The sequence below is a fragment of the Castor canadensis genome, chromosome 15 (assembly GCF_047511655.1).
Source record: "Castor canadensis chromosome 15, mCasCan1.hap1v2, whole genome shotgun sequence".
In the NCBI taxonomy this organism is placed as follows: Eukaryota; Metazoa; Chordata; class Mammalia; order Rodentia; family Castoridae; genus Castor; species Castor canadensis.
Window position 1 is genome coordinate 36,317,783 of NC_133400.1, and position 27,598 is coordinate 36,345,380.

The 27,598-nt window shown below is 38.0% G+C and overlaps 1 protein-coding gene across 1 annotated transcript in view; it reads right to left on the reverse strand.

Annotated features, from left to right (window-relative positions):
- Lonp2 (lon peptidase 2, peroxisomal) overlaps positions 1-27,598 on the reverse strand; it is a 102,750-nt gene that overhangs the window by 29,815 nt on the left and 45,337 nt on the right. Inside the window, exons 9-11 of the mRNA XM_020181678.2 lie at positions 13,201-13,351; positions 11,565-11,691; positions 8,331-8,464 (exon numbers count right to left, since the gene is read on the reverse strand). Coding sequence (XP_020037267.2) covers positions 8,331-8,464; positions 11,565-11,691; positions 13,201-13,351 — 412 coding nt within the window. The remainder of the gene's footprint in view (positions 1-8,330; positions 8,465-11,564; positions 11,692-13,200; positions 13,352-27,598) is intronic.

Below are 27,598 nucleotides of genomic sequence, written 5' to 3' on the forward strand. Positions count from 1 at the left end.
GCTAGGAATACAGGCCAGCCTTTTTAAATGAGTAAATTCAATGGGAACAAAAGCTAATGCTGACTTGGGATTAGGAAAATGGCCCAATTTTAATTGGGCCCCCATAATCATGCTAAAAATGGTGACTTGCCACACTGTGCTCAAAGATCTCTTGCCACCATACCCAGGCATTTCTTCAGAGACTAAATTTCACTTCTGAGTGCTGTTAACAATCCAAAATAAACAGTGGTTTTGGGGCTTGGCTGCATACAAACAAACTGGTAGCATATATCCAACCAGAAAGAAAGAGATGGGATTCAAGGTAAAATGTCTGAGGACATTTATATGAGTCAAGTAACAGAAACTTCCCAAATATCTTCACCTCACTAAAAACAGCTAATGAAGTTTTTATGTCCCCAAACAAGATCATCAACAAAATCCAAGAGGAAGCTGACAAATAAAGGTGGTTTCAATTTTTACTAAAAAATCATTCATTTGTTTGTGGGTCTTTTTTCCCTTGAAGACTCAACCAACAAAGGGTACGACAGATATTCTTACTGCTTCTGCATCACAGAAATTTCTATTCTTTAATTAACAATCCATAGGTTTACATTAGAACTCTAAACAAACTACTTCAACTTTGAGGAACAGGGACTATCTATACATATCAACAGAAATGAAATGTACAAAAATCTTAAAAATAGCAATGAATGTGCTGGGCACCAGTGGCTCACACCTGTAATCCTAACTACTTGGGAGGCTGAAATTGGGAGGATCATGGTTCAAGGCCAGCCTGGGCAAAGAGTTTGCAAGATTTCATCTCCAAAATAACCAGAGCAAAATGGGATCGAGGTATACCTGCTTTGCAAGTGCAAAGCCCTGAGTTCAAATCCCCCCAGTTCCACCAAAAAAAGAAAAAAGAGCTGGGCATAGTGGCATATGTGTATAATCCCAGAAGGCCAAGGCAGAAGGATTGCCAGTTTGGGGCCAGCTTGGGCTACAATCAGTTGGTGTGAGCCAGCCTGCAAGACTGCTCTCAAAGAGCTCATCCCCACCTTGGCATTCACACCCTTGTGGAGTGAGTCCCTGCTCGCATTGTATCAGGGTTGGTCTACATGATGGAAAGATATAATATGGTTACAAGACTGTTATGACAGACTGCAGATTCTGTCTTGGGTTCTCCCTGCCTTCTCCCTTCTCTGGCATATCATTCCCTCTGGGGAAAGGCATTTGCCTTGTCCTAAGCCTAGGGAGAGGCCCATGTGGTGAGAAAATGAGGACTGTGGCCAACAGTCAGCTAAAACCATGGAAGCAAGCGTAGAAGCAGACTCTTCCCAAGTTCAGCCTTCAGCTGGCTGACAGCTTGACTATAACCTCAGAAGAGGTCTTGAGCCAAAACTACTCAATGAAGCTGCTCCTGATTCATGACCTACATGTTTGCTAAATGCTTTTCCACTGAATTTTGTGGTAAGCAATTTTGTTACATAGCAATAGATAACTAATGTAAAATCCAAAAGATAAAGAGACAGATCCTGCAATAAGGAGAAGCCTGCTCCAAGAAAAGGAACTTAGCAAAGTTACACAAAGTAAAGGTGATTAAATATGTATACTATTCTCCGTTAATATATAATCTCGAGTCTACTGAATAGAAACCTTCACATTTGGAGAAGACTAGTAAAAAACAAAAACAAAAACAAAATCCAGCTTCCTGTTTTGTTTTGGAAGAGCCACACTTAAAATAACTGGCATTAAAACATGCTTCTGGTTTGAGAAGCCAATGGCAGGAAGCCACACTAAAGCGCTCAGAAAGTGACCCACAGGACGGACTCTCCCTGCAGAACTGGATGCTGAGAACAGCCAGCAGACACAGAGTAAGCCTGGAGGAAGGAAACTAACTGCTGAGCAGAAAGGCAAAGGCAAACCTGTAGTGTGTGGCTCGCTAGGGCATTTTGGCCCCTGCACTAAGTAGGAGTACTTGCTTAGGAGACAGGATACCTTTTCTCACCTACCACATTCTTATTCATAGAGAAGGATGTGGTTATCTGGGAGAATTAAATGGGATGAATGAGGAGAACTAACATCGAAAAATCCCAACCTTTTTTCCTGGTGCATTTTTACCTGTGACCTTGTCTGGAAAGGGTACATTCTTCCACTACGAGAGGCAAATACAACAGGGAAACAAAACATATCAAAACGCAACTCAGGCAAAATAGGATCCAGATGGAACTATGAAAATGTCACAGAGTGATACAGATTTGTGGTCTAGCCAGCCCAGTGCTTTGTGGTCAGCTAAGGTCAGTCTTTGTCAGGAGAGGACAGGCCATCTTTACTCACATCAAATCTTACTGTTTATGACTCATACTAAGCTACCAGCCCTTTCTGTCAATTTATAACTCCTATTTTCCTATGGACTAGGAAGTCCACAGGAAAAGCTTGACTGTCTAGTCAAGCTTATAAACATGTGTCTGTTAACTGAGTCAAACAGACAAGGCACAGTCTCCTAGGGAACACTGTGAGGGCATTTATGTATCAAATCAGAGTCAAACTAGCAATTTAAAAATAGTCAATCACATGATAGATGGTGGCTTACAGCTACAAAACAAGATTATTTCTTTTTTGGTGCTAGACTAAGCACATACTCTACTACTGAGCTACATTCCTGGCCCCAGCTATATTTCTTCGTATTTTTTTCCCTTTCATGGAGATATGGACTAGAATTGTTATTAATCCAGAATAATCAGAGTATGTGCTGTGTTTAACTGTGAAGTGATTTAGCTAAAAGTAGCTCTGAGGAGTCAAGATTGTCAAAGAAGATAGGACTTCATTGGCAAAATCTTAGGAATGAAGGAAACAGAAAGAGCTCAAAACTGTGCATTCAAATCCTGCTGAGTTGCTGACTACCTCCTAACTTGAGCACGTTCAGGGCAGACTCCAAGAAACCAGGAGGGAAAAGCAATGGGAAGGCTAAAGGCTTGACTGGAGTTTTAGTTGAGAACATAGAAGGATCATGCCCTGGAAGGAAGGATCTAGCCTAAGGAATGAAAACCACTTCCTAGAAGTCAAGACTCCATTCCAGGAATGAGGCTATAACAGAAAGAGAACAGTCCTACAAAGATGGAAACTAGCTTTGACAGAATCAAAGGGACCTACACTGGTCACCAGCCACTGGCAAGAGAAAATGTAACCCATTTTGAGGACAATGGTTACTACTATAGCCTTTATATTTTATACTCTGTAAGGAAAAAAAATTGTAAGAAGTGCTAAAGCACACAAATGACAAAAAAAAAAAATCAAACAAGAAAAAGGGCTGGTGATGGTTTAGTGGCGGAAGTATTTGCATGGCACGTGCAAGGCCCTGGGTTCAATCCGCAGCATCACAAAAAAAAATAAAATAAAATAAAAACCAACCAACTAAACAACAAGAGCAGCAAACCCAGGTAATACAAAGAGACACACAAGTGAATCAGATAATGTGAGTGTTCAGATAGGCACTTTAAAAACCATGATTTGTATGGCCAAGAAAATAGAGGAAAAGATGGATAAAGAGATGAAAAGATGGAGGATTTCAATAAAGAACCCACTAGAATCTACATATACATAAAGAATCAAATGGACATTCAAAAAGTAGAAAACTCAATTTCTAAAAATAAGAGTTCCATAGGCTTAATAGCAGAAGACAGTAATCATGAACTGGCATACAAGAAAACAAAACTATGCAAACAGAATTAGAAAAATTAATGAAAAAACAGAACAGAGGGTAAAAACCAAGCAGGCTGTGTCTTAGAGCCTCAGAGGAAGAAAAAAAATGAGAATAATATTTGAAAAGATAATAGTTAAAAAACTTTAAAACTGATGAAAGAATTTACCCCACAAATTCAAAGAGGCCAGCAAATCCCAAGCTGAATAAATGTAAATAAAATCACATAGTTTTATTGCTACATGGTTGTCTGGCATGTCTATTAGCAGAGTCTAACAGGCAAGCCAGAGTATACTGGGAAATGTTGGGAAGAGATGTACGAATCAAACCAGAGTCTCAGAAGACCAACTGTCTTCTTGTCATGGACAAGTGACCAAAAGCATAAACATTTCTCTTCTAGCATTAAATAACTAAAGCTCACCTGCCTTCTAAACTCCCTGTTACTATCTGGTCTGTGTAAACAACCACCTGAGATACCACAAATGCAGACAACTGCTCACAGACCAGAGTTTCTGGGCCTGCGCCAGGCAGTTTCTGCCTGTTTTAAAGCTCGTGTCCTGAAATTACTTTTCTTCCTGGCAGTAACTTCGAGTCCAGCATTATTTTTAACATTAAAAATAACTCCCACATTGCATTACATTAGTTGAAGTTTCTAAAACAACCATTGTCTTCTATATGCTCATTATCTTCTACACTCATTTCTTTCTTTTTTTTTAGTGTAAAGTTGGAGAGTTTATTGAGATAGAAAATATAAAGCCCCCCCCCAAGAGAGGTCCCAAGAGAGGGTGCCCCTATACTCATTTCTTAATGAGAAACTTTCAGTTACTGAGTTCCACTTGAACTTTTGGCACGACAACCTACTGTAGACTAGAAAAATTTTTCTTTTGGAATGGTTGAAGTTATAAGCATTATTTCAAGATTCTTATAATTACTAAGTCTGGAGGGCAATCATTTCTAGTAACTCAAGAGTATCTTATTATTACTAGTTATATTTGTGTCTCTAATGAGGACTACAACCCAAATCATCCTTAGAGACAAATGTTTATCCTAATTATTTATTCATCTGAACGCCTTAGATAGTATCTTTGTTTTTTCCTTAGATAGTATCTTAATTACCTAAATCTGCTTAGCTACATCATCAGTTGGAGATGTTCTGTGATTTAAAAAACTAATAACAACAAAAAAATCCAAGTGAATGCTACCATAAAAACAGTTCATAAGCTGTTTGAACAAGGTCTTAGACATGTGTGGGTTATTTATGAGCACAGATACTATTAAAATATGCTAATGATGTATGTATAAACATTAAGCAATGTATTGCATCTATGGAAAGTGTCCCTTGACATCAAGTCCCTCTGAAGGTGTTATAAATTCTAAAAAAAAAAATCAAAATCTTACAAATACTTATAATTGTCAAAATGTGTTAACCGATAAACTTCATTTTACCCCCTACCTTCTGCTATATCACAGACAAGAACAAAAAGACAGAGGGTCATGGTTATGTTCTATGAAGCTATGCCATAGGCCACAGCTGTAGGAATAAAAAGGGAACATTTAGGATCAAGTTAGCTCTCATATAGAAGATGAAGAAAAGGAACAAAACCTCATTTCTCCAGTTACATCTGTTGATTTCCTTTTTTTTTTTGTGTGGCACTATTAGGGTTTAAACTCAGGGTCTCGCACTTGGTAGTCAGGGGTTCCACCTGATTTCCATTCTTAACAGGCACTCCCTCATGACAGTTGTTAAAAATTTCTATTTTTATAAATAGTAGTCTGAACATATGTTTATTTTACAATTCCTCTATTAAATTTCTCCATTAAAATGACAAGAAATTAAAAAAAAAAAGCAATCTGGGCACAGTGACTCATACCTATAGTCCCAGCTATTTAGGACACAGAGAGTGGGGGGGATCATGTTTGAGACCAGCCTGAGCAAAATGTTAGTGAGACCCTATTTCAACCAATAAGGCTGGGTATGTGGTTCAACTGCCATCCCAGATACTCAGGTGGTGTAAATAAGAGGATCATGGTCCTAGAGTGCCTCCCTAGCAAGCTGAGACCTGGAGTTCAAACCTTAGTACCACCAAAAAAAAAAAAAAAAAAAAGTATAAACCTGTAAGAACAAAAAGAATGAGAAAGGCGACAACTGATAAGAAATACAAATTCTGCAAAGTGAAAGTGAATGGACAAAAATCTAATGAAAACTTAGCAGACTAGAGAAAGCAGAACTCTTAATGTCTGCAGGGTATGAGTGAGGGATCAAGATCAACAACTGAAAGGTGATTTGAGCCACAAAACCCTGTAATGGCTTAGGAGCCTAAGGGATCCCCAAAACTATGGGTGACAAGAGGAGCTGTCTTAGCCTATTTTATGTTGCTATAATGGAATTCTACAACTTGGGGAGTTTACAGTGAACAGAAATTTATTTGGCTCCCGATTGTGGAGGTGAGAAATCCACAATCAAGGGGCCACCTGTGGGGGAAGCCTTTTGCAGCATCACATGGCAAGAGAGTTCATGGGTGTGTGTGGGGCATGGGAGGACAAATAAACTTTTTTTTTAAATCAGGAACCTACTGTTGTGGTAACTATTCCTAATCCAACTTCCCCAAGATAATGGATTAATCTGCTCACAAGGGCAGAGTCCTTATGACTTAATCGTTTTTTTTTTTTTTTTTTTTTTTTGGTGGAGCTGGGATGGAACCCAGGGTCTTGTGCATGCTAGGAAAGTGCTCTAACTCTGAGCCACACGCTCAGCCCTGACACCTCTTAAAGATCCCATCTGTCAACACTATTGCATTGCAACATGAGCTTTGGGGGACATATTGAAACCACAGCAGGTACCACAAAGAAGTTTTTATGTCTGCATACTAAACAATTAAGAGTGTAATGTCCCTAACTCCATATATTGAGGACATGACTCTGCTCCAATTTCAGCAAAAGCTGGAAGGTTTATTCCCCTGAGAAAATGAGCAGTGGGGTTCTAGGCAAAGTGCAGAGAGGGGCAGCAACACACAGGGAACAAAATGATTATGTGAATGTATATTCAGTGATGCTAATGATGTGAAATGCACTGACTCAGCAAGAGAAGAAAAACAAGGAAGATGTTCAACAGTGCCTGGTCCACTAAGCCTACCACAAATTATGGTTCTTTCAACCTCACTCATCTAAGTCCTTTCTGGAAAGAGCTGGAGAAATAGCAGGACATCTAATAAGTCTCTTTACTATGAAAGAAATCATCAGTTTCCTATTACTAAAGTCATGTTTCTTTCTTTTCTTTTGTTTTTTTGGTGGGACTGGGGTTTGAACTTGCAAAGCAGGTAGGTGCTCTACTGTTTGAGCCACATTTCCCATCTATTTTGTTCTGGTTATTTCGGAGATGGGGTCTTGTGAACTATTTGCCCAAGCTGGCCTCAACCTTCTATCCTCCCAATCTCAGCCTCCCAAATACCTAGGATTATAGGCGTGAGTCACTGCTTCTGGCTAAAGTAATGTTTCTTAAAGCTAGTTTTAGCAAACTGCATAACAACATGGTGTAATGAGGTACAGGGAAGAAGTTCAAGCATTTTAACTGGGTAGCCAAGGAAACATTCACACTTGATTAATTCTAGTAATAGAATGCCCTCATGACACCAACCTCCAGAACTACTTAAGAAAGAGTAATTTACATTACATGGAATTGTGTACCTATGAAACAAGAGGTGTGAGGAAAATAAAACTACTATGGCATGAAGCTCTTCCAGAGTACAAAGGTCTGCCCAGGCCGACTCAGACAGCTTGGGTTTTTAAAGTTCACTGATTTTTTTACTTTTTGGTGGGACTGGGGTTTGAACTCAGGGCTTTAAGCTTCCTAAGTAGACACTCTACCACTTGAGCCACACCCTTTGTCCATTTTGCTCTGGTTATTTTGGAGATGGGGTCTTGCAAACTATTTGTACAGGCTGGCCTCGAACCATAATCCTCCTGATCTCAGCCTCCCAAGTAGCTAGGATTATAGGCTTAAGCCACTGGTGCCAAGCAAGCTTGATTTTTTTTTTTTTTAACATGTTGTAACAACTTAAATTTTTGAGACAGGGTTTTCTTTGTAGCCCAGGTTAGCCTCAAACTCATGACCCTCCTGCTCTGACCTCCCAATTGACAGGATTACAGGCTTGAACTGCCATGCTTGCTCTATAACAGCTTTTTATGTTGCAAATTATTCAAGGAGTTAGCAACTGCCTGGGTCAGTAAGAGATAAGAGAGGGCTGGAGAAGTGGCTCCTGTGGTAGAGCACCTACGTAGCAAGTGTAAGGCCCCTGAGTTCAAACCCCAGGATGGCAAAAAAACCAAACCAAACCAAAATGAAACAAAAAACAAGTAAGAGAACATTAAATTTATATATAAAGTGCACCATCATTACAAATCTGGAGAAAGTTCCTATATCCTCAAAGCATTCATTCCAAATATTAGTCCAGTTAAAACGCTTACTATTGACAAGAAAGAATGCCCTTGATTAACAACATGGAGTCATTTATTGAATACTTACGGGATGCATTAACTGATGGAGTCTCATGTGTCACTGCTCCAAGGAGACCCAGCACCCTCTCTCCGTACCCAGCTTAACTCTGCCATTCACTGCTAGCTGCCAGGCTTAGAGAAACACACTAAAGCCACAAACCTTCTCCCTCAGTCACATCTGAACGGTCCAGCTTGGCTTCCTTATGCTGTCCTTCTGCAACTTTCACAGCAACGGCTCGGCAAATGGCCCCAAACTTTCTATCCAGAGAACGAACTCCTGCCTCTCTGGTATATCTGTCATCAAAAAAAAAAACCAAAAAACAAAAATTACTGTTGTTTGAACACCACCTATAAAAATAGAAGTATAATCCCAGCTACTTGGGAGGCAAAGGTTTGGACAATGGAGGTTCCAGGCAGCCAAAGCAAAGTTAGCAAGACCCCATCCTAACAAATGAGCTAGGTGTGGTGGAGTGCACCTGTATTCCCAGCCACGAGAGAAGCATAGGAAGGATGATCTTGGTCTAAGTCTGGCCTAAAGCAAAAACACAAGACCCTATTTGAAAAGTAACTAAAGCAAAAAAGGACTAGGGGTGTGGCTCAAGTGGGAGAGCACCTGCATAGCAAGCATTAGGCTCTGAGTTCAAACTCCAGTACAGCCAAAAAACCAAAAAAAAAGCAATATGGCTAACATTTTTACTAAAGAAAGAATGACCATTTAAAAGTTCATTGCTCTTTCCTGAGAATTAGCTTCTGCAAACTTAAAAGATCACTCTAAAATGTTACTTTTTTTTTTAAACTATTCAGGTATATTTCTAGCTACAACTATTTCCTTTATACAGATTATCTTGTGCTATTATTTTATGCCTAAAAAAACACGAATCCTTGGCTCTTCAATTTATACAGCCAAAGTAAACTTTGCAGCACCTAAAATATCATTTAATCTTTTGATATGTTTTAAGAGTTTTCTTAAACAAAATTTGTCAATTTAAGAAAATCCTAGACTTATTGTACTTGAAATATTACTGGAAGAATTAAGAGAAATTGCACTTTTTTTTCAACTAAAGATAAAAAAGCACCTGAAACAGAAACTGAGTTTTTACTGTGAACCATGCTTACCACCAAGTGACTTGGGGCTTTCTACTGTGACTCTGTGAGAGATCCCACATGTGGTTAAGCAGAGTGGCCTAAAACCTTGTCTGTTAAAGCAACTGCACAGCCACCCAGGAACCACCTTACAGTTTTGGCCACCCAGCTGTGGATGGACTGGAACAGGCAGCATTAGGTAGAGAACAACTGGGTTTTATTAGGCAGCTGACACCTTCTAGATTTTAGGGAGGCAGATTAAAAGTTGTAAGGAAAGGAAGAGAAAAGCTGTTGGCTCAAAGTTCTAAAGTAAAACTCATTTCCATCAAAGGGATATAAGGATTTAAAAAAAAAAGTCCATGTTATACAACTGTACATAATTTCAATAAGGCAGGCACCTTAAAAATAAACAAAGCAACACATAAAAGCAAAAACCTAATATAGCTTCCTAGACAGGGACTTGATCAGCTCAGATTAATGGGTATGGACAAAAGATGAAAGCACAGGGACTGAGGAAGCTTTTTTTTTTTTTCAGCGCTGGGGTTTGAACTCAATGACTCATGCTTGTTAGGCAGGTGCTCTGCTAACCCTTTTTGTGTTGGGGGTATTTTTGAGATAAGGTTTCACAAACTATGCGCCTGGTCTGGCTTCAAACTGAGATCCTCCTGTCTCTGCCTCCTGATAGCCAGGATTACAGGTGTGAGCCACTAGTGGCTGGGTCTGGGGAAGCTTTTGAAGGAATGTTGTGAATGTACAGGAATGGAGCCAGGAATTCAGAATAGACTGGAAGTTGTCAAAAACAGAGATAACAACAAATACTTGTGTTTAGATCATTGGGGTTGGTAACTAATGCAGACAGTATATCACTAACAGCTGACCAAAGAATTAGATGCAGCAACTCCTATTTGATATCTTTAAACTGAAAAGAACTGGGAAGAATCACCAGTCAGGTAAGGATTGGCTGGTGTGCTGATGTATTACAGGGATGGAGCTGATGGCAGACCATTCGCCTAGCATGTGGAAGGCCCTGGGTTCCATCCCCAGCGCTACAACAATAAATAATAGAAAGAAAGAAAAAAGAACTGGTTGATCTTCTCAAAATGACTTGAACACAAGGTGCCATATATGCTGATGATTTTCAAGGGACATAAAATGAATGTATTTAATAATAATTAAGATGATAAACACAAATTGCTATGATGGTAGCTGAAACTAACAATATAATATACAATACTGTAAATTTCTACATTTGGGCTTCAAGAAACACAACTTTAAAAAGAAAAAAAGAACAGTAGCAAAAAATAGAAACTCAACTTTATAAACAGAAAGGTCTATGCCAAGTTTAGCAGAATTTCAAGAGAAAAATCTTAAAAGGACTAAATACCTAGAGGTACAACCAGAAAATAACATTTTAAAAGGCACACTGATCTACAAGACTCATACAAAAGAAGACTAATCAGAAAGGTAGAAAGTCTTGAAACCAGGACAAGAGAAATGATAAAGAGAACAGGGGTAACTAGCTTGAAGAAGAGAGTATTTATGGGGCAGATCTGAGAACAGTTCTTCATTTCAGAAGTCCATACAAGGAGGAATTATACTTAGATGCCAGATGCTCCTAAGGGCAGAAGTAGGAAACTATAGGGCAGTGAATAGAAAAAAAAATAATCCTATGACAATTATCGTTTTCACTGGAAGGCTTCGAGTAAACTCGTTACACTGTAACTAGACTGTTCAGGCTGTGGCTGATATAGATTCTCAACAGAATATACTTTCCATTCACACACACAATCTATAAATCAGCAATACTCTATTCAGATAACTTATGCACTGCTTGCCACCGGCTTAAGTACTTGGTAGCTAATTTGGATCATCACCTTCTCTATTGTTTCAGTGTTAATTCTGAAGATCAAAACTCTGAAGATTAAAAAAAAAAACTCTCAAAGAGAAGAAAAAAAATGTAAATAACCTAAAACAGACATCTGAAAGTAGCAGCTCATCTCAAGTGAATTCAACATATTTCAAGATCCTAGGCATACAATGTTTCCATGTGTTTGGTTTTTAAATTATTAAATTAATCCCTTTGATTGCTATTACAATAGAAATTCTGGTATAGTGAGGTCTTCTCAATGAAGATCTTCTAATTTCATAGATTTCTCTATGAAATTCTGCCTCCTTCTGAGCCCTGCGTAAATCAATAGCTATGTCAAGCCTGCTGGGAAGCTGTAGAAGAAAAATGGGTACTATAGGATGTCAGTAAAAGAATCTCTTCTTCAGACTCGAATGTTAACATCCCTGAGAATGGTGGACTAACCTGGTGATGATGGCAAGGGTGGTAATCTGAGGGATCTGAATCTGCTGCGGAGTCAGCCCATGTTGTTCCAGCTGCTTTGGAATCAGGTGTCTGTGGGCAATCTCTATCTTCTCCTCCTGTGTATACCCTGCAAAAGAAGGGACCTTGCTCTGTAGTTATCCACACGGCTCCCAAAATGCAATGCCTTTTAATGAATCCAATGCAGAATCAATGGATCTTAATTCATAAATGAATTTATGTGTGACTTCTACTAACACTATAACCAGAGTGAGGAACTTTACTCTAAAATTCCTAATTTTTCACAAACCAAACAGTGATTGTTATTTGTTTTCCTCCCCCACATCTTAGGAAAAATAATAAAGAATATATTTAAGAGGCTTTGTTCTTACTGATTTAGACCCCTCAAAGAGTACAGATTTACTTTATCTTTCAATTCCGTAAGACAAAATTCCACCTAAGCTAATGTATCCTTTCTGTTCAACAGAAGTTTTAAACATGAACTGATAAAGCATCTCTTGATAGAAAAAGGAGGTTTAAAGCTGTAGAGAGCTGGAAGACAGGTTGACCAAATCTGTCAAAGGAAGGCAAGGTCATCACATGTCCTAATGGGCTTTCTGTCGTTACTTGGCATTTCCAGGTAATTGAATCTTGTTATTTCTTTTAATCTTATAAAAACCCAAAAGCAACTTTTTGCTCCACTACATTTTAAAACTGAATATAGGAATCTACTCTATTTTCATTTTAACAAGTACTCATTGATTTCATCTCTTCTAGGGCAAAATAATTCTGAGCAATTAAAATAAAATGGAAAGGCTAGAATTTAAGTAAAATTTAAAGGATTTTTTTTCTATATTCCAGTAAAGAAAGCATGGTTAAAAAAAAAAAAAAGAAAGAAATGTAACTACCTGACAGATTAAAAAGAAGAGGAATTTAAAAGCACTGTGCCGTTATAGAATTACTAAGAAGAAAGCTCCAGTACTCTTTAGGAACCACTTCTTATTGAGAATAAGTCATACATAATGCTTTCCCAGAGAAGTAGTAAAAATTGCAAAAATCTGGTATTTGGTTTCAGACACTTACTTTGTAGAAACAAATTATTTTTTATCTGTAATTTTAGAAATTGGCTCAAGGAAGAATGTCTTTCTTTCCACAAAAGATAATCATTCTTTAATGCTAAATTAAATCTGAACATGTTGTCAAGACTTATTTATTTATTTAATTTATTTTGCACTACTGGAGTTTGAACTCAGGGCCTACACCTTGAGTCACTCTACCAGCCCTTTTTCTGTGATGGGTTTTTTTGAGATAGGGTCTCCTGAACTGTTTGCCCAGGCTGGGTTCAAACTGTGGTCCTTCTGATTTCTGACTCCTGAGTGGCTGGGATTACAGGTGTGAACCACCAGCACTTGGATAGGATTTATTCTTGATGACTTACAGAACATACATGTAGTCTTATCTGTTTGGTACAAATTTGGTTATCCCAGACTTTGAAAAAGCTGGTTTGTACACCTGACTCTGAGCTTTTAAAGACTGTGCATTAGCAAATTAATTTCTTCAAACTCTTCAGCATGACTGATTTTAAAGGGTATGTTCAAGAAAAGTAAGATGTTCATGATTTTATTTATGAATGAAGCACCTGGAACTTCAATGATTTCCATTCTGTCCAACAAGGCAGGTGGAATAGTAGCAGTGGTGTTGGCGGTGGCTATGAAAAGGACTTGGGAAAGGTCAAAGGCCACATTTAGATAATGATCTGTGAAGTTATGGTTCTGTTCAGGATCCAACACCTACGGAGAACAATAAGCATTTAAGCAAATTTAGTAGTTCTAATAGAAAAATAGAAAACAGACACGATGTATTAGCAAGGCATACATCTCGGCTCAGTATGGGTTTAGCAAGCACAGGGGCAACATAGAACCCAAGTGCAATTCTTTGCATTCCTCACATTCTAAATGCTTTTTAAAAATGTTACATGTTTAACATCAAAATTTCTAAAAACACATGACAGCATAACAACACAAAGAGGAAAAAAAAATCACACCCTCACTTCTGCTCTTAAATCTAATTCCAGATGGCCCAGCATGAGGCCTCACAAATGACCAATCCTGCAGAACCTGTTTTCCTCTTGGTAGCACACTACTATGGGAATATATAAAGTACATGTGTACATGCTTTTGAAATTCTTGGGTAACATGTAAAAATAACCATCAGTACATTCTTCCTAAACGTTACCAGAAAGTCTGATATTTGGAAAGGGAATTCCAAGTAACTATTAATAAGTGGGCAGGGTGTGGTGGCACACAGCTGTAATCCCAGCTACTTCAGAGAAGGTGGTAGGAGAGGTCCAAAGCCAGCCCCAGGCAAAAGTGTTTGCCTGGGGGCAGGGGGGAGAGACATCAGGAGGATCAAAATGGTTTGATTCTGTCTCAAAAACACTGAACACAAAAAAGGGCTGGTGAAGTGGCTCCAGTGGTAGAGTGCATGCCTAACAAGCCTAAGGCACTGAGTTCAAGCCCCAATGCTGCCAAAAAAAAAAGAAAAAGTGAAATCCTATCTGAAAAATAAATTAAAAGCAAAAGACTGGGAGTGTGATTTAAGTGGTAAAGAACCTGTCTAGCAAGCATGAGTTCAAACCCTACTACTGACACCCCCAAAACTAAATAAATAAACTAATAAAAATTAGTTACTAAATTCTTATATAACACAGAAAATTACTGACTTTTAAAAAAACACCTCCAAGGGGCTGGGCACAGTGGCTCAAGCCTGTAATCCTAGCTACTCAGGAGGTGAAGATCAGGATAATGGTTCTATGCCAGTCTCATGTGAAAAATATTCATGAGACCCCATCTCAACCAATGGCTAGGTGTAGTGCTATATACCTGTCATCCCAGCTAGGCAGGGAAAAACAAACAGAAGGATCAAGGTCCAGGATGGCCAGGACATAGAGCAAAACCTTATCTCTAAAAGGGCTTGCCAGTGGCTCACACCTATAAATCCTAGCTACTTAGGACACAGAGATCAGGAGGACTGTGGTTCAAAGCCAGTCTGGAGAAATAGTTTGCAGGATCCCATCTTGAAAATACCCAGCACAGGTATTGAGGGGGTGGGGGGGAGAGGGAGGGGGTGGAGTAGGTGGTAAGGGAGGGGGTGGGGGCAGGGGGGTGAAATGACCCAAGCTTTGTATGCACATATGAATAATAAAAGAAAAAAAAAAAGAAAATACCCAGCACAAAAAAGGGCTGGTGGAGTGGCTCAAGTGGTAGAGTACCTGCCTAGGAAGCATGAGGCCCCAGGTACTGGTTCAAACCCCAGTACCACCCTGCCCCCTGCCCTGAAAAAAAAGCCTTCAAGCAAAACCTTTCTGCTTATAATAAACAAAACATCAGCAGATCTTAAAAATACTTAATTTGGTATAATAATTTAACTATTAGATTCTTAAAACAAGCAACTGTGTAGTAAAGAGACTGTATCTTCTTATTCATTGTTAGATGGGGATTTTTTTATTATTATTGTTATACTGGGGGTACACTGTGACATTTACTAAAGTTTTACAATGTATTCACCCCTCTATCATTCTCCATTATCCCTGTCCCTCGAGACTATATCTTCTTTCGGTTATGAAGTGACAGGCACTCATGTTCACAGGAACTTTAAGAAAGTCACTAAGTGCCTTAGACATGCTCTACACCTGAAACATACTAGCACTTTCACCAGAACACTCTCAATTGGGTTGACACAATTCAGAAAGGACACGACATGGCTAAAATATTTACTGCAATTGTACTACCATTAATACCACTAGTACAATTATGATTCCCTTAAATTTAAAGTTTTACTTTTGTTGTTATTGTAAAACAATAGCAAAGCTTTATTGAAAGAAAAGGAAAGAACAGTTATCCGCAAAAACAAACAAACAAACAAAAAGCAGTGGGCCCCAGCCAGGTGGCAAAGAAGCCAGCTTTACTTCTTGTTTAAAAATATCCACCAGTTAGTCTTGATTTGAGGCCCTTTATTTAAACTAAAGTTTGTTCAATGGGAATTACTTGAAACTCAGCTTTTATCTAGGTCACATTTCTTAGAAGGCTCTAATTTCCCATTTTCTCAAGACTTAATGTATAATGTTACTTAACCATACTATCAATTACCTGTTAAACTGTTCAAGTGAAAGAATTTTTTTCCCTTAAAATTTTAAGACACTGTTTTTTATTTGTTTTATTAAAATGTGGTTTCAACTAGGTAGCCCAGCTGGCCTGGAACTGTGGTCCTCCTACCTCAGCTTCTGAAGTGCCAGGATTCTGTGGTGTGTGCTACCATACTGGCTTGGATTTGTAAGAAGTTGGAAAACAGCTGGGTGTGATGGCTCATGCCTGCAATCCCAGAACTTGGGAGGTTGAGGCAGGAGGATCACAAGCTTCAGGTTAGCCAGGCTACATAGTGAGACCCTGTCTCAAAAAGAAAGCAAACAAAAAAACCTGGAAAATTAATAAAGCAATGTTTCTGAACAGTGAAGGAGGTCTTTTAAAATGTATTATTGGAAAGCTGGTAATGGCAGTACATGCCTGTAATCCCAGGCTGAGATGGAAAGATCACTTGATACAGGCGTTCAAGACAGCATGGATAACACAGTAAGGCCGTATCTCAAAAAACAAAAAAAAGCACTATAGAATATTTAGGTTATGAGGAAAGAAAATTAGTAGTGCCCAATATGCCATCTTTTACTCAGGAAAAATACAAAAAGCTAAGTAGGCTTTAAACAGCATCAGAAATACTGATCAGTATTTTGCCAGAGAACTTCTAGTACCACTACCAAGAAGAAGCCTTATGGAGGGGGGGGTGAATTAAAGTATGACATATTGTATAGACTTTGATAAATGTCACAATGTACATTTATGTGTATTATTACAACAATAATAAAAAAAGTTTAAAAAAGTAAGAGGAAGCCTTAAGGCAAACTAGTGAGTTCACAGAAAAAATTACTCAAAGAACTTGCAGTCATCAGATCTCTGCTTCTTGCCCTGCATTCACAGCCAGGACTTCTGCCCCCTGTATGGTCTGCTTTCCAGACTGATTAGACAGCTGCTTCTTTTTTCTTCTCTTTAAAAGGCTTTGCACTTTAATCCTACCTAACACTGTGTGCCTGGGGTGGAACTAGCTGTAATGTAGCACTTTATCCCTAGGAGCATGAAGATGGGGTAGGGATGAGCTGCAGGGAGAGGTGTCCCTGAGACCTTCTCTTCAGAAATAATTTCTGGTAGCAGAACTACAGTTGTCACAAGCAACCCAGGAATATACTACACTCATTACAGATAACTAAGTAACTATCATCTTTAGGTATGAAAACATGTGAGATAGTATTGTTATATTTTGTAGAAACTGAAACACTTAAAGAAAGACACAATGTCTGGAAATCCCTTATAAATCTTCAAGGTCCTGAGCACACAGAAAGCATGCAGCATATGTAGGACGTGAAGCATGACAGGCACAACGAGCGCTTGTGAATCACACCAACTGAGACCAGTGCTCACAGCAGTAGAAAATGACTCACCAAAGTACGAGCAGAAAGCATTACTATTTTCATCTGTATTTATTTCATCTGTACTAGCATGCTAATATACAGATGTTATATTTAGATATGCATTGATATTATATAGTAATATACAGTATGTATTAGCATGCTAATATGTAACAGAATATACTGTCTCCTATACATTTTGTCGGCACATTAGTATACTCATCTACATTTATCAGCTTTTAAAGTGATATAAACTGGAAGTGATGGCCTCACTTGGAACCTATGTCCCTCATGTTAAGTGAGGGAAGAGTAGAAGCCCGTCATGGGAAAGGCTAACTGCGGTGCCCTCTCATCCGCTCACTGTAACTCCACCATCACACACTGGCCCACAGGTGCTGATCAAGTGCTCTTACAGATTAAAATGGACAAAAGGAGTGGTCTTAAAAGATTATTGCAAAACTTATTAAAGACAATGTAGACAAAGATATGAGAAACAAGAAAATGATAGAAGTGGTATTTCTATTTCTGAAATAGACTTTGATAGCCACATTATGAAATAAAATAATTATTTAATTAAAACATTATTTTTTCTAACAATGTCATTATCTTTTAAAACTTACTCTGTTATACAAAGTATGTAGTATTAGTACACTAGCTACACATATTACATACAGAGTCTTTGTTATGGACTCAAAATTCATACGGCAAAACCATAATCCTCAATGTGACTATGTGGAGGAGATAAGGAGTTGAAAAACATAACTGAGGTTTGAATCAGGTTAAGAGGGGCCCTAATACTATAACTGGTGTCCTTTCAGAAGAGAACGACCAAGGATGCACGTAAAAGAAAAAAGGCCATCTGCAGCCATGGAGAGAGGCCTCTGGAGAAATCAAACCTGCCACATTCTGACTTTGGATTTCCAGCCTTCAAAGTTGTGAGGAAATAAATTTGTTTTCTTTGTTTTAAAACGCTACCTAGACTGTGGTATTTTATTATGGCAGCCTTAGCAGACTGATGATACATCTCTGTTTCACATACATACCTACACATATAAATACATGCTATGTTTATAAATGTGTGTGCATATATATGGAGAGTTTAAAAACATTTTTTTGGCAGTAATGGAGACTGAACTCAGGACCATGCTCTTGCTTGGCAGGTGCTCCACCCCGAATGTAATTTCTCTTTTGTTTTTTGGTAGTGCCAAGGTTTAAACTTGGCCTTCTGCTTGACAGACACATGCTCCACCACCTGAGCCACATGTAGAGCCCTCAAAAAATGCATTGTTGATGAGGTGTAAGGACAAAACACATGGAGAATACTAGTACTGATACAAAGAAGCCTCACATATAAAAGGACTCAAAATACAACCCACACATTAATCTTTGAAAAAAGTAATTTGAAGATGTATTCCATCGAACAAGAGATAAACCAAAATAAAAGGGCCAGAAATAAGCACTGAAGTCATCTGAGAACTGAGTTAAAACTACATGAGGGAGCAAGCACTTCTAGAATGGCACAGCCAGTACTCTTAAAATCTGCTCTTTCATAAAGCACTGGCAAAAAGGTCCAAGAATCATTTTTTTTCAGGATGTTACATACTAACTTGCAACAATCTGAGTGACGTTTATTGAAGAAAAACAGCTGGATCTTGTTAAATTGTGCAGGCTTTATGGTATTTTTAACTTGCTTTATTCTCATCTCCCTCTCCCAAGTTCACAGTAGCAGTGAAAACCTGCAACCTAATAGCCTAGGAAATCCCCATCTCCAGAGAACAGTTATTATTTGGCTTTTGGCATTCCTTGGAAAAACTTATTTGACCCAACTTAGAGAACACTGCAATCAGTACAATCCCAGGATATTTGTCACAAGTGACCAGTGACAATTTTTTAACATTGCAGCTGCTTGAGGCAATAATACCAGCAGCTAGGACTAACAAAAGGTAATCAAAAAATTTAACAAAGAGGTTCTGATTACAGGTTTGGTAAAGCACTTGCATGGAATACCCTAGATTCCATCCTTAGCACCAAACACACACAATTTTACAAGGAAAAACTGGAGAATTGAAAATTCATAGGGGTCTTTGAAAAGTTCTGATATATCCTGAAATCTAGAAGGCCAGGTGAATGTGCTGAGATATGAGTATGATGAGGAAAAAATCCGAGAAGACCCTAAAATAAAAGCCCATCTCTGGCACACAGTGAGGCTTTAGAAAGCAGGAAGTAAAGGCTAAGGCAGAACTGTAAAGTACCCAAGTGTTAAAGGCATGCCTCAATACAATAAGGCAGAACTTCTTGGCAGAAGGGGAGAGGCACTTAAGGAAATCTTTGTCCAGTCATTAGCTGACTGCTAAACAAACCAGGCACCTTCAGTAGCCACACATTAACAAAGAACACAAATTTTACAAAATGAACCCAGAAGTCATAACAAACAGCAACAACAAAAACAGTGTACCCTTGGGTGAGAGAAAGGGAATCTTGATTACAAACATACAGGGAGGGAAAAGAGGGGAGGGAGGGAGAGAGGGAGGCAGAGAGAGAGAGAGAGAGAGAGAGAGAGAGAAAGAGAGAGAGAGAGAGAGGGAGAGAGAGAGAAGCGAGAGAGAGAATAGTCAAATTTAAAATCAGAGAAACAATAGTAGTTGTCAGGGGCTGGAGAGTGAGGTGGGGAGTTGCTGTATAATGGGTACATAGTTTTGCATGATGAAAATACATGTAAAATAAAAATTGCCATCTAAACCATTTTTAAGTGTACAGTCAGTAATGTTACTATATTCACATTATTTTGCAACCGACCTCCAGAACTTTTGTTGGGGTGGCAGTACTGGGGTTTGAATTCAGGGCCCTTGTGCTTGCTAGGCAGGCGCTCTACCACTTGAGCCATGCCATCAGCCAAATGCACAGAACTTTTTCATCTTTGTTATATAACTTATAAATATGCTACAACCCATGGACACTTTAAAGGGCTAGGTCTTAATGGATATGTCTTATTAACTCTGTTATTTTTTAAAAGTGGAAATGTTTACAAAAAAAAACACAAAACAATGAGACACCACACTACACCTACTGGGATGGTTAAAAACTGAAACTCTAGCCAGGTGCCAGGGGCTCATGCCTGCAATCCTAGCTACTCAGGAGTCAGAGAGCCTGGGCAAATAGTTCACGAGACCCTATCTTGAAAAAACCCTTGACAAAAAAGGGCTGGTGGAGTGACTCAAGGTGTAGGCCCTGAGTTCAAATTCCAATACCACAAAAGAAAAATTGAAACACTAATAATACCAAATGCTAGTGAGAAGGTAAGAAGGTAACACAACAAGAACCATCACTTGTTGAGGCAACATGAAAAGGCTATGCATTTATGATTCCAATTCTATGACATTTTGGGGAGGGCAGAGCTGAAGTATAATTAAAAGATCACTGATTAACAGGCAGAACTGAGGGGTGGCCAGAGGGATGAACAGGTAGAGTTCAGAGGAGTTTCAGGGTAATGAAACTATTCTGTAATCTTGTAATAAATGTCATTATATATTTATTAAAACTCATTAGGGTTGGAGTGTGGCTCAAATGGTGGAGCACCTGCCTAGCAGGCATGAGGCCCTGAGTTCAAGTGTCAGTAATGTAAAAAAAATAAAGAAAAAACCCAAACCCAAACCAAACAAAAAACTCATAATATATAAAACAAGTGGATCCTGATTTAAACTATGAACTTTAGTTAATAACATAGGAAAAGCATGAACACTGGCTTATCAATTGTAACAAATGTATCACATGAAAAAAAGATACTAATAAAAGGAGAAATGGAGGAAGGGGAAGATGTGAGAGGCTATATGGGAACTCTGTACTTTCTACACAATTTTTCTATAAACCTCAGACTTCTAACAACAAAAAGTCTTATAGCCAGGTGCTGGTGGTTCATGCCTATAATCCTAGCTACTTTGATAATTTGAAGCCAGCCTGGGCAAACAGTTCATGAGACCTTATCTCCAAAATAATCAGAGCAAAATGGACTAGAGGTGTTACTGAAGAGGTAGTTTGCTTTTGCATGCATGAAGCCCCGAGTTCAAACCCCAGTCCCACCAAAATAAAAGTCTATTAATTTAAAAAAGAATATAAAAGTTGAAAAGTTTCTGACAAAGATATATAAAATAAAAAAGAACAACAAAACAAAGTAGCCAAGTGATAAGCTGAGGACAGTTTAAAAGAGTGCTATATATTAAGTGATGACAGAGTTTCACAGAAGGGAGGGACAGAGGATTCTACCTTCATCTAGGATGTTGACAATCAAAGGAACAGAGATGTAAATGTGTGTTGTTTTTTTTTAAACTTAAAGGTATGATAAGTAGTATAAAAACCAGGACATTTACCTTCTAAACCTTTGAGTGACACAGCTCAAAGGGGGTAGAAAACAACCAAAGCATAAGAACACAAAAGTCCAGACATACTAGGTAGAAGAATAATGTGAAAAACTATTTAAATATCAAAGACTTCCAAAGTAAGGTCAAAAAGTAATCTTACAGGAAGCTGTTTGTAGGAAATTCTAGCAAAATATAATAATGAAGATTAAAAATTAGAAGATGAATAAAGCTATGCCTAGCATATAATAAAAAGGAAGAATGGAAAAAGCGGCAGCAGCTCAACTAGAAACCAAGGTACAAACATTGAATCAGCCAGGTGTGGTGGCTCCTGCACTCCAGAGGCTGAGGCAGGAAGATCATAAATTCCAGGCTGGCACCTCTCAAAACAAACTAAATAAACCAACTTAAGAGACACCTTTCCCACCAGGCAGACTGGGGTTCCGACTTTCCGGATGCTTCCTTTAAAGGGGCCATTCAGCCAACTGCTCTGGAACTTACAAGTGACCCACAGTCTATTCCTTTATATATACACTGCTAGGTGCCCCACCCCCCCACCATGTGATACCTCACATGACCTGGGGACAGAGGACATTCTCATGGTGCCCTCCTTGCTCAGGATTTGTCAATTAAAATCTTTGAACTTATTTTCTATTGTGGTGGTGAACTGAATGTGTATCTTCCAGTTGAAGAACTAGAAGCTAACTCCAGGACAGGTTTTCCCAAGGTCACCACAAGGCATCTGCCATCCCCCTAGGCACAGAGTGTCCTGTAAAAGGCACTGTGTAAACACCCACAACCAACTCCCCTTTATTTCTCATTAGGGCAGGTGCACTGAGGCTGCTTTGGTCCAGAAACCCCAAATTAACCAGAGACTCTCAAAACAGATTTAAAAAAAAAAAAACCCTCTTTCCTAAAATCTATGGCCTATTTATATAAATGGACCCTAATAAGCTAAAACTTAAATCATTTAGGTTATATTCTTAGTTAACACATTAAATATTGAAATTATAAGAAAAATATAAGTATTTAGAAATTTAAAACAACACTCACCTTAAACTCAAGTCAAATGATAACCCAAATATACTATCTAGAGTGGTGAGTTTAAAAAGCCTAAAACCCTCTACCAAAAAGTCCTTGTTTGCTTTGCTGTTTTCATTTATTTCAAAACATTTCCTAATCTTCCTTGTGTCTTCTTTCACCAATTTCCATGTATTTGTAGCTTTCCCATATTTCCTGTTATTGATTTCTAGTCTCTCTCTACTGATATAGGAGAACACACTTTGTATACTTTCATCCTTTTAAATTTATTACACCTTGTTTCATAGTCTAACATATGCCTGTCCTAAAGAATATGTCTGTCCATGTAAGCTTGAGAAGGATATGTATGCTGCTGTTGCTAGGTAAAATGTTCCACATATGTCTGCTAATAAGGTCCTAGTTGTTTAATATTAATTCTATTTCCTTATCTGTAGGACACTAAAGCTACCAATTATTATTTTTCAATTATCTAATTCTCTCTATAATTCTACCAGTTTTTCAGTTTCAGGGATTTTGGGATTCTATTCTTATGTGTATATATGTTTATTATTGCTGTATCTTCCTGATGGATTTTCATCATTAGAAAACATTCCTCTTTATCATTAGTTCCATCTTCTACTTTAAGGTCTATTTTGCTTAATATTAGTATAGCTAATCCTGCTTTCTTACACTTACTGTTTGCATCACTCTACTTTCTACTTGTATCTTTGATTCTAATGTGTGCTTCCTGTAGACAGAACACAACTCAATCTTTATTAATCCATTTTGCCAATTTCTGCCTTTTGATTGGAATATTTAACTCATTCGCATTTAATGTTACTGTTGACAAAGTATATCTCACTCTTTGTGTACTCTGTATTTCATTTCTTCTCTGATTTGTTTCCTCTTGCACTTAAGTATTTCTTAGTGTAATATTTTAATTTTGAGTCTGATTATTTTGACATATATATTTAAGGTAGTAGTGGTTGCTCTGGGGCTTATATACATCTTAGATATACTAAAATCTACATCAGATTTATAATAACTTAATTCCAGTGGGATACAGAAATGTTACCCATGTAGTTCTACTCCATCTACCTTTTGGTGTTATTATTGGTAAGCATAATACATGTATGTATGTGTCAAACCCTATTATACATTTTATAATGATTATATAATTTTGTCTATTGAAAAGTTCAGTGAAGAAAGGAGAACAAGTACATATCTATATTCATTTTAGTTACCATTTTGGTTCTCTCCACCAGTTCTTGTGGATCTGAGTTACCATCTGAGATTACTTCCTTATCTACAGTACAGCTTTGCTTCCAACCATCCCTTGGTGTTGTTATTATCAAACAGATCAGTTTTATACATATAGACCCAATTATATATTTATACATACAGTGTTTAATAACTGCTTTTTTTTTTTTGGTAGGACTGGGATTTGAACTCAGAGGCTTTGTGTTTGCAAAGCAGCCACTCTACCACTTGAGCCACACCTGCAGCCTGACTATCTTTTAAAGTCAGTTAATATACATTGTCTTTGCAATAACATAATTACTGTTACTGGTTTTCTTTTATTCCTATAGTTTTTAATTACTGTCTTAGGGCATTCAATCTCAACTCCTTTTTTATTTATTTATTCACATGTGCATACATTCTTTGGGTCATTTCTCCTCCCTCCCCTCCCCCACCTTCTCACCCCTTTCCCCCTCACTTCCAGGCAGAACCTGTTATGCCCTTATCTCTAATTTTGTTGAAGAGAAGACATAAGCATAATAAGAAAGACAAAGCAATTTTGCTAGTTAAGGGTAGCTATACAGAGATTCCTAGCATTGCTTCCATGTACAAATGTGTTACAACCCAAGTTGATTCATCTCTAACTGATCTTTATACTGGTTCCTGATCCCCTTCTCCTGCTGACCTCTGTCACTTTAAAGTTTCTGTATTAGTTCCTCTGGAGTGGGGACGTCAAACACTTTCATGTTTTGGGTTTACTAGCTATCTCCATACCTCCCGTATGTGCTCTCCCCTTGTCATGTGATCCAAGTCCAACCACACTGCTGCATTTGCCCTAGATCTAAAGTCCACATGTGAGGGGGAACATACAATTTTTGGTCTTCTGAGCCTGGCTGACCTCGCTCAGAATGATGTTCTCCAGTTCCATTTACCTGCAAATGATAAGATTTCATTCTTCTTCATGGCTGACTAAAATTCCATTACGTACAAGTACTACATTTTCTTGATCCATTCATCAGTAGTGGGGCATCTTGGTTGTTTCCATAACTTGGCTATTGTGAATAGTGCTGCAATAAACATGGGTGTGCAGGTGCCTCTGGAGTAACCTGTGTTGCATTCCTTTGGGTATATCCCCAGGAGTGGGATTGCTGGATCATATGGAAGGTCTATGTTTAGATTTTTAAGAAGCCTCCATATTTTTTTCCAGAGTAGTTGCACTAGCTTGCATTCCCACCAGCAGTGGGGTTCCTTTTTCTCCACATCCTCGCCAACACCTGTTGTTGGTGGTGTTTTGGATGATGGCTATTCTAACAGGGGTGAGGTGGACTCTTAGGGTAGTTTTGATTTGCATTTCCTTTATGGCTAGATACGCTGAGCATTTTTTCATGTGTTTTTTGGCCACTTGAATTTCTTCTTTTGAGAAAGTTCTGTTTAGTTCAGTTGCTCATTTCTTTATTGATTCATTGATTTTGAGAGAGCTTAGTTTCTTAAGTTCCCTATATATTTTGGTTATCAGTCCTTTGTCTGATATATTGATGTATAGTTGGCAAATATTTTCTCCCACTCTGTGGGTGATCTCTTCAGTTTAGAGACCATTTCTTTTGTTGTGCAGAAGCTTTTTAATTTTATGAAGTCCCATTTGTCCATTCTTTCTCTTAGTTGCTGGACTGCTGGGGTTCTATTGAGGAAGTCCTTGCCTATACCTATTACTTCCAGAGTGTTTCCTGCTCCTTACTATACTAACTGTCTGATATTAAGGTCCTTGATCCATTTCGAGTTGATACTAGTACAGGGTGATAAACATGGATCTAGTTTCAGTTTCTTGCAGACAGATAACCACTTTTCCCAGCAACATTTGTTGAAGAAGCTGTCTTTTCTCCATTGTATATTTTTGGCACCTTTGTCAAAAATAAGATGAGTATAGTTGTGTGGATTCATATCCAGGTCCTCTATTCTGTTCCACTGGTTTTCATGCCAGTACCATGCTGTTTTTATTACTATTGCTTTGTGATATAGTTTGAACTTGGGTATCGTGATACCTTCTGCATTGCTCTTTTTGCTGAGTATTGCCTTGGCTATTCGCGGTCTCTTGTGTTTCCAAATGAACTTTAGGGTAGATTTTTCAATCTCTGTGTTGAAAGTCATTGGGATTTTGATGCGAATTGCATTAAACATGTAGACTGCTTTTGGTAGTATAGACATTTTTACTATGTTGATTCTACCAACCCGTGAGCACAGGAGATCTTTCTGTCTTCTGTAGTCTTCCTCCATTTCTTTCTTCAGGGGTTTGTAGTTCTCCTTGTACAGGTCATTCACAGTCTTTGTTAAATTTACTCCTAGGTATTTGATTTTTTTTTTGAGGCTATTGTAAACGGAATTGTTTCCATATATTCCTTCTCAGTTTGTTTGCTGTTGATGTATAGAAAAACTAATGATTTTTGTAAGTTGATTTTGTATCCTGCTACCTTGCTATAGCTGCTTATGGTGTCTAGGAGTTTTTGGGTCTTTAAGATGTAGGATCATATTGTCTGCAAATAGGGATATTTTGACAGTTTCTTTACCTATTTGTATTCCTTTTATTTCTTCTTCTTGCCTAATTGCTCTGGCTAGGAATTCCAGTACTATGTTGAATAGGAGTAGGGATAGTGGGCACCACTGTCTTGTTCCTGATTTTAGGGGCAATGTTTTCAGTTTTTTACCATTAACTATGATGTTGGCTGTAGGTTTGTCATATATAGCCTTTACAATGTTGAGGTACACTCCTTCTATTCCTAGTTTTCTTAGAGCTTTTATCATGAAGTGGTGTTGTATCTTGTCAAAGGCTTTTTCTGCATCTATTGAGATGATCAAGTGATTTGTGATTTATGTCTTTGCTTCTATTAATGTGCTGTATTACATTTATAGATTTGCATATGTTGAACCACCCCTGTATCCCTGGATGAAACCAACTTGGTCATGGTGGATGATCTTTCTCATGTGTTGTATTTGGTTTGCCATTATTTTATTGAGGATTTTTGCATTGATGCTCATGAAGGAAATTGGCCTATAGTTCTCCTTTTTGGAGTTGTCTTTGTCTGGTTTTGGGATGAGAGTAATACTGGCTTCATAAAATGAGTTAGGTGGTGTTCCTTCCCTTTCTATTTCATGGAACAGTTTAAGAAAGGTTGGTATTAGTTCTTCTTTAAACGTCTGATAGAATTTAGCAGAGAATCAATCAGGTCCTGAACTTTTCTTTCTTGGGGGACTCTTTATTGCTGCTTCAATTTCATTTTGTGTTATAGATCTATTCAGGTGATTAACATCCTCTTAGTTCAGTTTTGGATGATTGTAAGTATCTAGAAATCTGTCCATTTCTTCAAGATTTTCAAATTTATTAGAATATAGGTTCTCAAAGTAGTCTCTGAAGATTTCCTGGATTTCTGTGGTGTTTGTTGTTATCTCCCCTTTTGCATTTCTTATTTTACTGATTTGGGTTTTTTCTCTCCTCATTTTAGTCAGATTTGCCAGGGGTCTGTCAATCTTACTTATGTTTTTCAAAGAACCAGCTTTTTGTTTTAATGATTCTTTATATATTTTTTGTTTGTTTCTATTTCATTGATTTTAGCACTTATTTTTTATTATCTCTCTTGTTTTGGGATTTGCTTTTTCTTGTTTTTCTAGGAGTTTGGGATGTAGTATTAGGTCACTGATTTGAGATTTCTGAACTTTTAATATATGCACTCATGGCTATAAACTTTTCTCTTAGGACTGCCTTTGCTGTGTCCCATAGGTTATGGTAGGTCATGCTTTCATTTTCATTAACTTCCAGGAACCTTTTAATTTCCTCTTCTATTTCATCAATGACCCATTGATCACTGAGCAATGTGTTGTTCAGCTTCCAATTGTTTGCATGTTTTCTACTGTTGTTTTTG